At 46.4% G+C, this 13207-nt stretch overlaps 1 protein-coding gene across 1 annotated transcript in view; it reads left to right on the top strand.

Moving 5' to 3' along the window:
• The window catches only part of DDX31 (DEAD-box helicase 31), a 42857-nt gene extending 29959 nt beyond the window's left edge, over positions 1-12898 (top strand). The window contains exons 18-20 of the mRNA XM_014256241.2: positions 528-639; positions 4719-4887; positions 12149-12898. Of these exons, the coding sequence (XP_014111716.2) occupies positions 528-639; positions 4719-4887; positions 12149-12299 (432 nt within the window). The 3' untranslated portion in view covers positions 12300-12898. The remainder of the gene's footprint in view (positions 1-527; positions 640-4718; positions 4888-12148) is intronic.
• The last annotated feature ends 309 nt before the right edge of the window (positions 12899-13207 follow it).

Raw genomic sequence — 13207 nt, forward strand, 5'->3', positions numbered from 1 at the left:
GAGTTCATTTGGTTGCCTTTGTTCACAAGTGCTGAATTTGGTCTCCTCTCTGGAGCTTGGGGGTGATTGTGAATCTCGTGGTCTCCTGCCCTAGGTGTTTTGGGGAAGTGCACAGGGGAACTTGCAGCATCACTCTGAAACTGTTAATGTAGGGTCTGGGGGGAGTTATTCCAAATAATTCCAATGGAAACAAGCAGTGGGACCTGGCCTCTTGTACCTGGAAAAAGAAAAAAAAAAAAAGGGAAGGGAAAAGAAAAGCAAGGGGAAAAAGATACATGAGAGATGTTAGAAAACACAAAATTAAAACTGATTTGTTCTCCCCACCACACGGCGCTCACTGGCTGCTCTGATTTTAACATCTTTATCTGGATGATTTTTTTTTTCCTCTAGTAATATTGAGAGGATTACCTTTGTTGGCCCCTGGGTAGTTGCTGTGTGATTTTACTGTTATTAAATCTATTGTAAACTGCTTCATTATTCCTGACTCAAATTCTCTCTTTCCTCTAATCCTCTCGCCTCCCTGGTAGAAATCCTGTGGCAAGAACCCTCAGGAAGTCCGGGAGAGAGCCACGGTCCTGCAGACAAAATTTGAAAACTACGTCCACTCCAGCGAGGGGACTGTCCTGTGGGCAAAGAAAGGTCAGTGAGTTTCCTTCCACTTATCCCACAAGGGCTCACAAGAGCTGCCAAGGTTTTCTTCTGGGGCACAGCATCAGGGAAAAGGCCTGGAAGAAACATTTTGGGGCTGTTGGGCTCTGCAGGGGGTTGAGGCAGGCCCAGAAGGCTTTGTGGTGATATTAAATGTTAATTTCTGGCATTCCCATATTACGTGCAAATGAGATTTAGTCTTGCCTTTCAGTGGGATTCACATCTGAGGGCTTTGACCCAATCACAGGAGCAATCACAGGGTTGTGTGTGTTGTGCTGGGAAGGGGATGGGTGACTTCCTCCACCATATCCTACTGCAATTCCCTTCAGATGCCTCCAGTTCACACCAGGGGTAAGCTTGAAGCCTGAAAGACAGGATGCAACACTGACCAGGAAAGGATCTTGGACTGGAACTGGTTGTGTGGGATGGGAGATAAAAGAGAGAGGGACAACAACTCAAACAGGCAGTTTTTAGACTTGCTACACAAGCAGCTTGCACCCATTTTCAGGTGTGTGGTGTAATTTTGTAGCCGTAATTGTAATTACAAAAAAATTTGTAATTTTTTGAATACACAATCTCAAAGCATGTGACTAATGTGATCAGAATCCTTCATTCTGCATGGATGAACTTCTTGCTGCTCCCTTGGGTTTTCTTGTACCCTATGTAAACTTCTAACCTGAAATGCCTGTGACAGGAACAACCAGAGAATAACTCTGGTCACACCCAAAAAATCTCTGTGGTTCCTCTACACCCAGTGTCACTGCACACGCCCACCCACACACACTTGTTGCTGACCTCAGCTTTAGTAACTTCTTTAGCCACAGAAAAGAAGCACAGAAAGTACATCAGGAAATGCTGAAATGTTGTGCATCCCATTTATCTTGTAGAGGAGCACTCCACCTCTTTTTCCATCTCTGCTATCTACATATGCAAATTTTCCACTGCTGAGTGGCTTCCATAAGCCCCTCTTCCTCCCCTCTGAGCCAGGCATCATGAATAATTAACATGGCAGCTGGCTTTTGCTTTCATGGCAGACAATCAATTGGAAACTGTGCCAGAGATGCATTTGTTTCTCTCTCTTTTTCTGTTTTTCCCCGTTTTCTGACCTAGTCAATGTTAATAAGCAGTGTTTGCACTGCAGCCTGCATTCAAAAGGCAAGTGGCTCCCTGCCCGCTCTCCCCTTCTGGCCTGGGTCCCATGTTTTTCACACTCAAATCAAGTGGTTCAGGGAAGGTATTGCCCTTCAAACTTGATTGACTGAGCAGCAGTGAGATGGGTGGGAGGAGGGCTCTGGCTGAAGGATTAATCTTATTAAGAGTGGAGCCCCTTTTTTAGGAAGTGGAGGATGCTCATCCTGAGGCTTTGGATGGTGATAGGTGCTTCATTTTGGAGCTGTGGGGCCAGAAGGAGCTCAGGAGACTGATCCTGTGTACCCCTGAGTTACAGAGAGGGGAAGGAAGCAAACCCTGCTATCCTCCTCCTTGTTTCCCAGTTGTACAGCCAGCAGTTGAACATTTTGCCTCCTCCTTTCTGTCCTCAGTGCCTGTGTGTGGAGAGGGACTGCAGAGCCACAGGAGCCCAGGGCTGTGGCACAGCACTCAAATCTGTGATGGTTTTGGTGCATCCTTCCCTCCTGCTCCCACCTGCTCTGGCAGAGTGCCTCCCAGTTTATCCAGCCCTGCTGAGGCTGTGCCCTGGGGCCAGTGCTGGGAGCTGGCTGCCAGCTGAGAGCCTGGTGAACAGGTTATGTCACCTGTGTCCCTTTCATATCTCATTACCCTCTGGTCCCCTGTCTAAAGTAACGACAAACCAGCCCATCTAACCCACATCATACATAGGACACGCTGGTTTTTTTCTTTTCTTCCTTTGATTTTCCACACTTTTATTTCCTGGAGAAGAATGGGGATGAAGAGGTGCAAAGGACCAATATAAATCTTCTGTTTTGCATGAGTACAAGACCAAATCCTTCTCCAAGCCAAATGTTACCTTTGACTTGTGTTGGTGTGGCAAAAGCTCTCAGCAGCTCAGGCAGTTTGTTCCTGTGGCATCGAGATAAGGAACCCTGTACATGAATTATGGCCTGACCAGCACTGTTACCAGGCTTTGTGAGCTGTTTTCCTGAAGCTCTGTCCCTTTGATCACAAAATCGTAAAAAGAATTTCAACTTTAAAAAAAAAAAAAAAAATAAAGCTTTCAGTATCTGGCCACTCTAATAGCACATAAAAGCCAGAAAATATGGCTCTGGCAACACTAAGAGGTCTAAAGACCTGATAGTAAAGATTTTTTAAATAATCTCATCCACAAAGGTCTTCATTTCATCTCATGGGTGCTGTAATGAACATCTCAGCTCTGAGCTGCTTGGAGGTAAGGCAGTTTCCTGGGCTGGGATTGTGACCTGCAGGTCCAGCCAGGCTCTCAGTTCAGCTCTGGGTTAGTGCCTTGCAGCTCTCCCTGGGTTTGTGTGCTCTGACTCAAAGCTGGATTTGGTAGATGTCTGTCCAGACTTTGGGAAGAGGGGAGCCTTTGACACTTGGATTCTCTAACTCTGATCTGGGGAGTTGGTACCAGCAGCTTTTCCTCTCTGCACAGCCGTGGGAGGTGAGCTCAGCCTTCATAATAACAGGATCTTTAGTATCAGCCATTTCAAATGCTGGGAGGCAGACAACTGTATTAGCTCCAATAGGACTGAATTCAAAGTGGGAGCAAGTTCCTAATGTTCCCTTAGAAGAGTTACACCTTCTCACAGGTGAATTTGACGGATAACTTTATGGAAAAAAAAAAGGCAGAAGAACGGGGTTTTTGAGAGCATTTGAGCCAGTTTATAATCCTTCAGAAGGATGGCCTTCAGACGAGACACTGAGACAGTATTTGGAATTTAGCATTCTCTTTTTTGTGAAAACACAGGCCTCTCGGTGCTCAGAAGCCTCTGAAAGAGCAGCATTGTGAAATTGGGAAGAAGGTGCAAAAAACTCAATCTTTTCTTCTCATCGATTGGGAAAAGGAGTTCACTTTGCTCAGTAAACAGAGCTTTGATGGATTCCCTGGGTCCTTCCAGGAGCTGATCTGCTAAAATGACATTTTTATTACTGTTCATAAACTCCAATCTCCGGCTGCTGCCAAGAGATTAGACATAAGCTGTGGGCAAACTTGCTGGTCCAGTGGCTCAACAGGCAAGGGCAGGAGAGGTGAGAGTTTAGAGCTCACTGCTGTCAGGAGTGAGAGGGAGAGGAAGATGCAGGAGGTGGTTTGGAGTGAGGGCTGGGGGGACACAGGAGGTTTGGCAAGCAGAGGAGCAGCAGGGGATTGAGGGGAGGCATTTTCTGAGCTGCAGTTTCCTTCCTGGAAGTCCCTCTATTCCCAGAGCAGGGGCCAGCCCGGGTGTAGTTAATGTTAAGGGATGGGGAGGAGCAGAGGTAGTGCTCATATTAGTGGATGATTGTCTTTAGAGCAATGAGCCCTGAGGGAAGGGCATTACAGGAATATAGAGATGGGAAGGGAAATTTGCACACAGTTCTATTATTTTTCCCTTTTGAGAAGGCGAGCTCTGTTCTCAGTGTGCTGATGAGTCAGGAAATCCATCCGGCTCTCAGATATTTATAAGGGACTAGCTGGTAACTGGTGAAAAATGCATGGACTACTGGGACTCTAATATCAGAGAAGTCTTCCTGTGCCATCTCCATGCTTCTATTTCTTCATCCCTGCATCTCTGTTCCCACTCTCCTCTTATCTGCTGCCACTCAGTGTCAATGACTCTTGAGAGATGTGCTACAAACTCACCTTGTGGCCAAAGGGGCAGCCTTGCAGGAGGCAAACCCAGTACAATTCAGCAGAGCGTTGTTTCAGTTCTTAACACATCCCCAGCACCTACCTTCCCCTTTTGGGATTGTACCAGTACTGTGCAACCTTCACAGATTGCTAACATTCTAACCTTCTCTGCCAGCTGCTGACCAGAAGGTGTCCCAAAGGACCAGACTGATGTCCTTTCAGCTGGAACAGCTGAATCTTTAACTGTGTATATATATAAATGCAGCAGCAAACAGAATTCACTGGTGTTTTTCCTTCCCCTCAGCACTGCAGTCTTTCCTTTGTGCCTACACCACCTATCCCAGCAAACTCAAGCACATCTTCCACATCAAATCTCTCCACCTGGGTCACGTGGCCAAGAGCTTTGGGCTGAGAGATCCTCCCCAGAACCTGATTGCAGGCTCAAAGAGGAAAACCAAACCAAGACCAAAAAGGTAGGTCAGTCTGATGTTCCTGAGCCAAGGAACAACAGGTCACACACTGTGCTTCGATCCTCAAGGTGATTGGACTTGCTCCAGGAATCGAGTGTAAATCAAAAAGCAAATGTGTTGATAGAAATGAGCCTTCTACAAACCTGGACATGTAAGTAGTTCTGGCAAAAGCATTTCTGCAAAATCCTGTGGGATCTCTTCTGAGAACAGTCTGCAGCAAGCCCAGAGTTGCAGCTCCAGCCCTCTAGCGTGTGCTCAGGGCTGTTCTGGGTACTCCTGTGTAAGGAGCTAGAGACTCCCTGATGCTGCTGGAGGAGCCCTTAACCCTCTTCTGTGCTTGCAAGGGAGCTGAAGGTGCTCAGTTCATCTGATCCTGGCTGCTCTGAGTTGGCTTTACAGGACAGATAATCCTCTCTTTTGGAATCACAGTGCTAAGGACACTCTCTCTTCCCTAGTGCAATGGCAGGATCCAAACTTCAGCCTTGCCAGTAAACCATTGCAATAATTCAAAGGAGGAAAATCTTTCTTTATCAGCATCAATTGTGACTCTTTCCGTGTAATTGTTGCTACAAACTCTGTTAGCAAACCTTAGCCATGCAATTAAAGCACTAATCCACATAATTGGCTGGGCACTTCTCTTGCACATGCACCTATCCTGTGAAAAGAAAAAATGTAAGGGGAAGGGATTTTAAAATAAAAAGTTGGAGCCTGCATTGTCCTGCTTTCAGCAGCCACCAGGGACAGGCCACTGCTCTGCCTCCTGCTCCAGCTGACCCTCCTCAGCAGATGGGCAACAGGATGGGAATGCCCCTGTGAGCAGGGGATTTAACGGAGCTTTATTTCGGGAAGAATAGCCTGATTAGCTGATAAAGAGCATGTAAGATGGTATGGGGTGGGCTTTGATGTCTTGCTGGCCCAGCAGGGTGTCAAGCTATGACTGACAGTAGCGTGTCATAGGATTACTTGGCCTGTAACAATGCCTCTCTCTGTTCCTGTGATGTTGCTACTCTGTTAGAGCTACTTTTTCCCTTGTTACAAACCTCTTTTAGATGCGAGTTCCTCCTCCCCAAGTCTCCATCCCATTATAGCACAGACAAGCTCAAGATACAGTAGGTATTTACACGCAGGATGTGTGGGGTTGGGGGATGTGGAGTTGTTGGAACAAATGGTCTGAGAATGATTTGAGAGCTCATTTGCACGTGGATCACAGAATTGCAGCTCAAGGAAAGTGGGCAGACTTTGCACAGCTCCCTCGCGGCTCAAGCTCCAGATCTCAAATCCGGGAGCATCTGCAAAGTTAAAACCCTGCAAAAAATAGCCAGAGTTGTGATGTGCAACAATTGTTCCTGCCTGTGAAACTTGGTTCTAATCAGCTTTCTCTGTGTGTGCTTTAAAAATAAATAAATAAAGAGAGAGGGTATATTAGTATTTATAGGATAGTTTAGAGAAAGTGAATATCAATTCAAATTCAGTTTGCACTTGCATAAATCCAAGATAATGCTATTAACTTAGACAATTGCTTTTGATTTCACACTGACAAAGCAGAAAGCAAAACTTAGCCTGCCATTTAGAAGACAAATGGTTTCTAATTGTAAAATGCAGGTCTTGAAATTATAACAGCACAGTCACAGAGCAATCTTTTTAATTATATTTCTCACATGATGCTGTGAGTGTTGGTTGTTGTATTACACATTGTCTCCCAACATCCGATACTGGTTTTTAATCAGGCTGCTCACTAAAGCCTCATCTCTCAGCACCTGCCTAGAGAATAAAGAGCAGGCACTCCAGGTTGAAAATGGGGTTAAGGCAATCATTAGATGTTTCCTTAAGAGGACAAAGAAAACTTTTCATTTCTTTTGAAGTCTCCTTTTGTGCTTCGTGCCTCCTTGGAGAGCCTGCTGGAGGAAGGTGAGACAGTGAGAGGGAGCAGCCAGGTGTGTGATGTTTCAGTGCTGAAACGTGGGAGCAGCCCTCTCCTCAATGCCCATGTAAACTTACATGTATTTTTCAGAGGTCTTTGTGCAATCCAGCTGTCCCCTTAGCTGCAGTGGATCTCGTAAAACCCGATCTGAAGACAGAAAAATAATTGCTGGCGGTGTTTTTTGAAAGTTGCAATGCTGTGTTTAGGTGAGAGATGAGCACACGAACCAGATACTGCTTATTGAATTACAGTACATCAGCTTAGTCAGTGTCTGGGCTCATTCTTTGACTGCAGGGTAGAGGCAAGGAAGCTGATCCCACTTCCATTGAGGGATTAGCTGTCCTTGGTTCACTGTGGAGTCGCAGCATGCCGAGGCTGACAGGCCAGATAGACTTGTCTTTTGACTGCTTCACAATGCAAGTGCCAAAGACCCACTGCCATTCCACCATGCATCCCTGTGCTGCTCAGGCTTGTGCATTCTGGATCAGTGGGCTTTCATGGGAATCTGTGGCAACTGAGGGTCTGCTTTCCCTTTGAAATCAGGAATGCCAGTGTGTGCCCCCAAAGGCTTTCACTGCAGTGAGGAGTTGCAGCTTAATTTGGCTTTCTTGTGAGTTCAAGCCATTACAAAGAAAGATGACTCTTTAGTTCAGTTGATTCTGTGGAACTCCCTCCAGCAGGAATCTCTGATGCAAGAAATGCTCAAAAAGACAGAATTTACTTTTGAGTATCAAGAATTGCTACAGCATATGCAAAAAGTGATATAAAAACAAAGGTGAAAACCCCCTTGTGCTTCAGTGTTTAAGTCCAACCCTCAAGTAAAATGGGATCAGGAAGAGGTGTTTGAGAGCTGCTGTCCATCATTATCACAGTGCCATTGTTCTGATGTGGAGATGGGCATGGCCTGAAGGTTCTGGCTGCAAGATCACTGTGTTAATTCATTCTTCAGCATGGTCAGATAGAATCAGATAACTCCTGGGAAGCACACCTTGTAGCCCTGTGTCCTCCACATGGACAGTAGTTTCATTTGCCTTCTCTCCCACCTCACATCCTTGGTTCCACTTTTGAACATTTTGGCATTGACAGTTTTGAAAAGACAAGGTTTGTGACTCAAGGCTGCAGCTGGCCTTCCCTGCACAGCAATTGTCTCATCATTAGAAGCACTTTGCTTGCCAGTTTTTATGTGCACATTTAGAGCTTTCCTGATTTCACTTAATTAGTCAAAAGGCAACTTTGGAATTCTGCCCACTGGGAATTTCATTTGGTTTGGGCAGTCTGCTCTAGAAGCCAGACTGGGGCTTGGGTAAGAGCATGCATCCATGGGCAAATGGAGCCAGAAATGAGAGTAAGAGACATGGCTGCTGTGAAAGGAAACATCACCATCACTCTTCCCTAAGGCAGTTCAGGGACACATGTGAGTTCTGGCTACCATATCACAATGTTATAAAAGAAATTCTCTTACAGAATTAAAGTTTTATAGTTGTAAAATCCATTTGATTGTTTCCTGCACACACAAATGCCCTTTATTACTGTCCTGTTCCTGCAGCGCAGAGCCTTTGCTCCATCTCTGATCAAGTTAACAGTGTTTGCACCCAGAGCTGGAAAATCTCTGTGCTGGGGGCTGTGCACCAAAAATTATCATCTCTCTCTAACTGAAATATATTCTATCCTCTAGGCTGGGAAAGGGCCTGACAGAAGCAAGAATCCTGGGAGATTCCCAGCCTCCCAGTGCTGCTTTTTACCTTTTTCTATAGGGTGAAGGCCAAGGGATGGCAGTGAAAGTGAGACTGGGGTTTCTGTGTGGCTGAAATGCATTTGACTTCAGTAGGGCAAGGTGGGCTTTGCTGTTCAGCACATCCCAGTGTGGAGACCACCCTGCCCTGAGTGTTCTGGAGCACTCATTCTGTGAGCTTCATGCTCATTCTGGCTGGGTAATAATTTTCCTTGATCTTCTCAAGCGTCTGCATCAGCTGGGAACAGAGGACCTGGGCCATCTGTTGCCCTGTCGAGAGCAGTGTAGGATTGCTGATGGATTTCTTGCCCCCACTCTGCAAAAAACAACAGCAGCAAAACCAACCCAAACAGGGTTGTGTTGGCTGCAGATGGTTCATCCAATGCTGTAAGTAGGAAAAGCAGGTGTTGCAGCAGCCTTGGTCCAGAGGTAACCCAGCTCTGCTGCTGGCACAGTGTCAAGGAGCTGTTGGAGATGCTGTCAGGCAGATTGATAGTGCAATCCACATTGAAATGTTTCCTGATAAATGGAATGGCCTCCTCAGGTCTCCTCCAGACACACCATGACTTCTGGGACTATGCATCAGAACTTCATCCTCCTCCTTCCTCAGCTGGAGCAATTTGGGAGCCTTTGGTTGCTGCAGATGCTGGGAGTTGGGTAAAGGTCACTACAGCTGGGCACTGCATTGCAGCAGCATCTCACACAGCAAGACAAAGGAACAGGCAGTGATGCCAGCCAGGTTGAGAGACACCTCCAGGAACAAGCTCACTCACCACTGAGGCAAAAAGATGAGCAGAGGCATCTTCTGAGCCAGCAGACAAGAACCAGGAGAAGATCAGTCCAAACCATTCAGGTTTCCCCAGAGATGGAGGCTTGGGGAACACCAGCTCCACTCTGTGGCTCCCGAGTGGGGAAGGGGAGCAGCATGCAGGGAATAGCTCTGTAAGTGGGTGTAGAAGGAAACTGAAGCAGAGGAAAGAAGGATTTTACTCTTTCCTTCACTGGACACTTTTTCTTCCAGATGTTCCTTTCCTGCCTTTTCATCATTCAGTGATGTATTTAGCAAGATTCATGAGTTTCTCATGTTTAAACAGTGAATAAAATAATCCCAGTTTTCTGGAGAAGAGCAGGGGTTTTTTTTGTTGTTTTTTTGGTTTGGTTTTTTTTTTTGTCTTTAAAACTTTGGCCTGGTCTTTTCCAGCCTTTCAGGAGATAAAAAAGTCATCTGGGGACAGTTCTTCTGTTTCCTTATTGTCTCTCTGCTGGGGGTCTTGGTACCAGCTTTTGTGAGGTTGCAGCTTAATTACAGATGTACACAGGCAGTTCTAAATACGAGTCTTTTTATTCCTTCCTCTGTCTCAGTAAACCATAATACCTAGACATGAGATCACAGCAAGAGATGCTGAAAATCGATGTGTTTTTTTCCAGTGATGGGAGCATGGGTTCTGTCTGTGTTGCAAATGCATCTTTACATTTACAGCCTTTCTGTGAAGCTTTTTGCCACAGTATCACCACACAGCTCCCTTAAATTAACATGCCACCAGCCCTCAGCAACGTGGAAAACACAGGGAGCTGGGGGAATGGCCATGGAGGCCAAAGAGATTAAACACCTTGCCCGAGGATGCTCGGGGGTGAGTGTTAAGGTCTTGCTCAGTTCTCCTGGGCTTTGTCTCATAACATCGGTGAGGGAAGGTGCCCTGAGGTTACCTTGCTGCTCTGGCAGGGCCCCAGAGACTGTCACCAGTTGGGCAGAGAGGGGAATTTACAGCTTTACAGCAGAAATCAGGGCTCCTGAGCTGGTGCAATTTCCTGGTGTGCTGTCACTGCGTGCTGGTGCTGTTCCCTGTAGCTCTTCCATCTCATGGTTAAACGGGGCCTTAACAGCTGCTTTTCTTCTATCCATGATGAGCACAGGTTCCACAGCACAACTCCATTGATTTTTGTGGCCCTGGGTTAGAGGGAGAAGGCTCCCTTTTCCCTGCATCCCTGCTTTTCTGTGTACAGCTGATCACCTCAGCAGGGAGTATTGATTTACTAATTGGGCAGCAATTTCACCTGATTGATAATAAAGTGTTGGACATCCTCCCTGCTGAGCTGTAGCTCAGCCCGGCAGCTACTGGTGGATTCCTTGTCCTTTTGCAGCAGAGAGTTCCCTGTTGTTAAGTAAACCAGTCTGTTGCTTGGAAACCCATGAACTACTGTAGGAAATACTTGGAGACAACAATCAAAGTGTCAAAAAGGAACTTTACCCAGTTGTGGAGGGGGCTGAGCAGAGGATACACCTGCACAGGCTGTGGGAAGGGAGCAAGCAAATACCCCAGGCAGCCAAGAGTTCACTTCCCTTCTCTTCCCTGTGTGTTTGGCCTATTGAATGCATCGATCAATCATCGATCTGCAGCAGCCAGAAATCCTTCCTTCAGTGCCCAGTGTGGGTTTGGACACCTGAAGGGACTTTGAGGCAGTGCTTTAAGGTGTCACCTTTAGGACTGCTGAGTCCCTGTGTTGTCACCAAAGCTCACTGGTGAGGCTGTGGGGCTGCTGTTCAGTTCCCTCGTGTTCAGAGGGACAGACAGCTTTCTGTTCTGCTTTTCTAGAAACACCTGAGATCCACAGGTCCTTACTAGAACTTGCTCAAGAGAGGTGCACTCTGGAGGTGTTCAAGGCCAGGCTGGAAAGAGCTTGGTTGGACCTGATCTAATGAAAGGAATGAGATGATGTTTAAGGTCCCTTCCAACCCAAATCAGTCTGTGACTTTGTGGTGATGAGGAGAGTGGGACATGCCAACACCAGTAGCTGTGGACACTCTGTTGTGCCCATGGGAACGAGGTAGGGTCCTGCAACAAGAGATTGTATCTGAAATAACTGAGGGTGAGATCTGCCCAAGGTTATACAGCAGGACAGTGGAAGAACTTGTGCTGGGAAAATGCTGAGTGGGTTTTTATATTTACAGCTGTCAGTTTAGGGCTGCAGGGATAACCATATTGGAGTTTGGTGGCCAGGCAAAGTGCAGCTACCCTTGAAAAGCCAGTCTCTGGAGAGGGAGGCTGTGAGGTGCATGTAATGGCTGCAGGACACTGCAAGAAAAGAAAATCTGTTGGATGTGTTTGGTTTAGACTCATGACATTCTAATTTTTTCCCTGGTTCGCTTGGGAGGGGGCCATGGTTTCAAGTGCTGGATTTAAGCTCTGTTTATAAAATGTTTCCATTATTCAATGCCATTGGGTTTTCAGGTGGTATTACTATTATTATTATTATTATTATTATTATTATTATTATTATTATTTCCAAACTGCTGTGTCACCTCATTCATCAGCCTTCAGGCACACAAGCTTCCCTCCTTCTCCCCACCACCCCTGCACGAGCATTTGTACAGAACAAAGGCTTGCTTTGAAAAAACGCCGTGATATTTTGCCACCTTTGTGAAAACCTGTCACAACAATACCTAATTTTGCATGAGGCAGATTTTCAAATCAAGCCTCAAGGAAAGGGAGCTGTTCCTTCTCTAATGTGCAACTGTCGGTGGTGTTGCATGAACCCACCCAGCAGGAGAAGGGGTTCTTAATTCCTTAATTCTTTAATTCCTTAATTCCTCTGCTCTTCCCCCTGGCCAGGTCTGACCTGCTCAAGAAGACCCATGGCAAACACCGCCTTGCTGAGATCCTGCGCTCTGAATATTCCAGTGGGATGGACACTGCTGGAGCCAAGGTCAAGAAGAAGAAGAGAAAGCAGAGAAAAGCTGGCAACCAGCAGATTCCAACATAAGCCAGGCCCTTCCAGTCATTGGCTGTAAAAGCTGCTAGAGTGCCTCAGCTGGGGGTCAGGGTGACCTGCCAAATCAACTGAGGAGTGTTTCAATTTATCAGGCAAATGTAGGAGGGATCCTGGGGATCTTGGCCTCCTCCCCTTTATTCCATAGGTCCAAGTGGAATGGAATCCAGGTGTGTCCTGTTGTACTGCTGCAATTAAATGTGGCTTCCCAAAGATCCACCATTAGGTGGATCACTGGATTAGGAACAGCTAAGAAGCACGACACAGACTCTCTTGTGAGCTGAACAGGAGAGCAAAGTTGTTTATTCTTGATCTTCTTTTATAGACGTGTTCAAGAAGGTCCGAGAGGTAAAACTCTCATTGGTAATTAAAGCAACACATCACCATCATTGATTAAGTGAAACGCCACCCCTTGACTGTTTCCTAAACACCACCTGCAGAGATTGTTGTCCTTCATCAAGGACTGTTTGGATTCTTTCTCAGGCCAGAATGAGAAGCCTGTGACTCGGTTCCCTGTTTTTTGCATTTAGCATCCACACACCATGTTCCTAAGATTTTTTTTAGCAAGAAAAATAAAAAAAGGTTGAATATGATTTTCAGAGAAATGTGATGTGTGTGCAACATAAAAGTGAGACCAGTTTGGGTAGGCAGGAGGTGCTTTTCTGTTTAAGGAACACTCCACAATCCCTTCACTTGCTGTTTCCAGCCAGGTGAACATAGCAGGGGAGGTGTCACCATGGAGAGGGGAATCTGCCCTGTCCCGTCACTGTAAAGGGAGCACTTCTGCTCCTGGCTAATGAAGCCACATTGCTGCCAGCTCCTCTCCTGTCCTCTGTGCACTGGGCAAGGTCTGTGCCTGGTCACTGTTACTCAGAATTGCCACCTGCAATGATGCCAGTGGC

This window comes from Pseudopodoces humilis, chromosome 22, assembly GCF_049639895.1.
Source record: "Pseudopodoces humilis isolate 2021_Gansu_Grassland_sample_001 chromosome 22, ASM4963989v1, whole genome shotgun sequence".
NCBI classification, from domain to species: Eukaryota; Metazoa; Chordata; class Aves; order Passeriformes; family Paridae; genus Pseudopodoces; species Pseudopodoces humilis.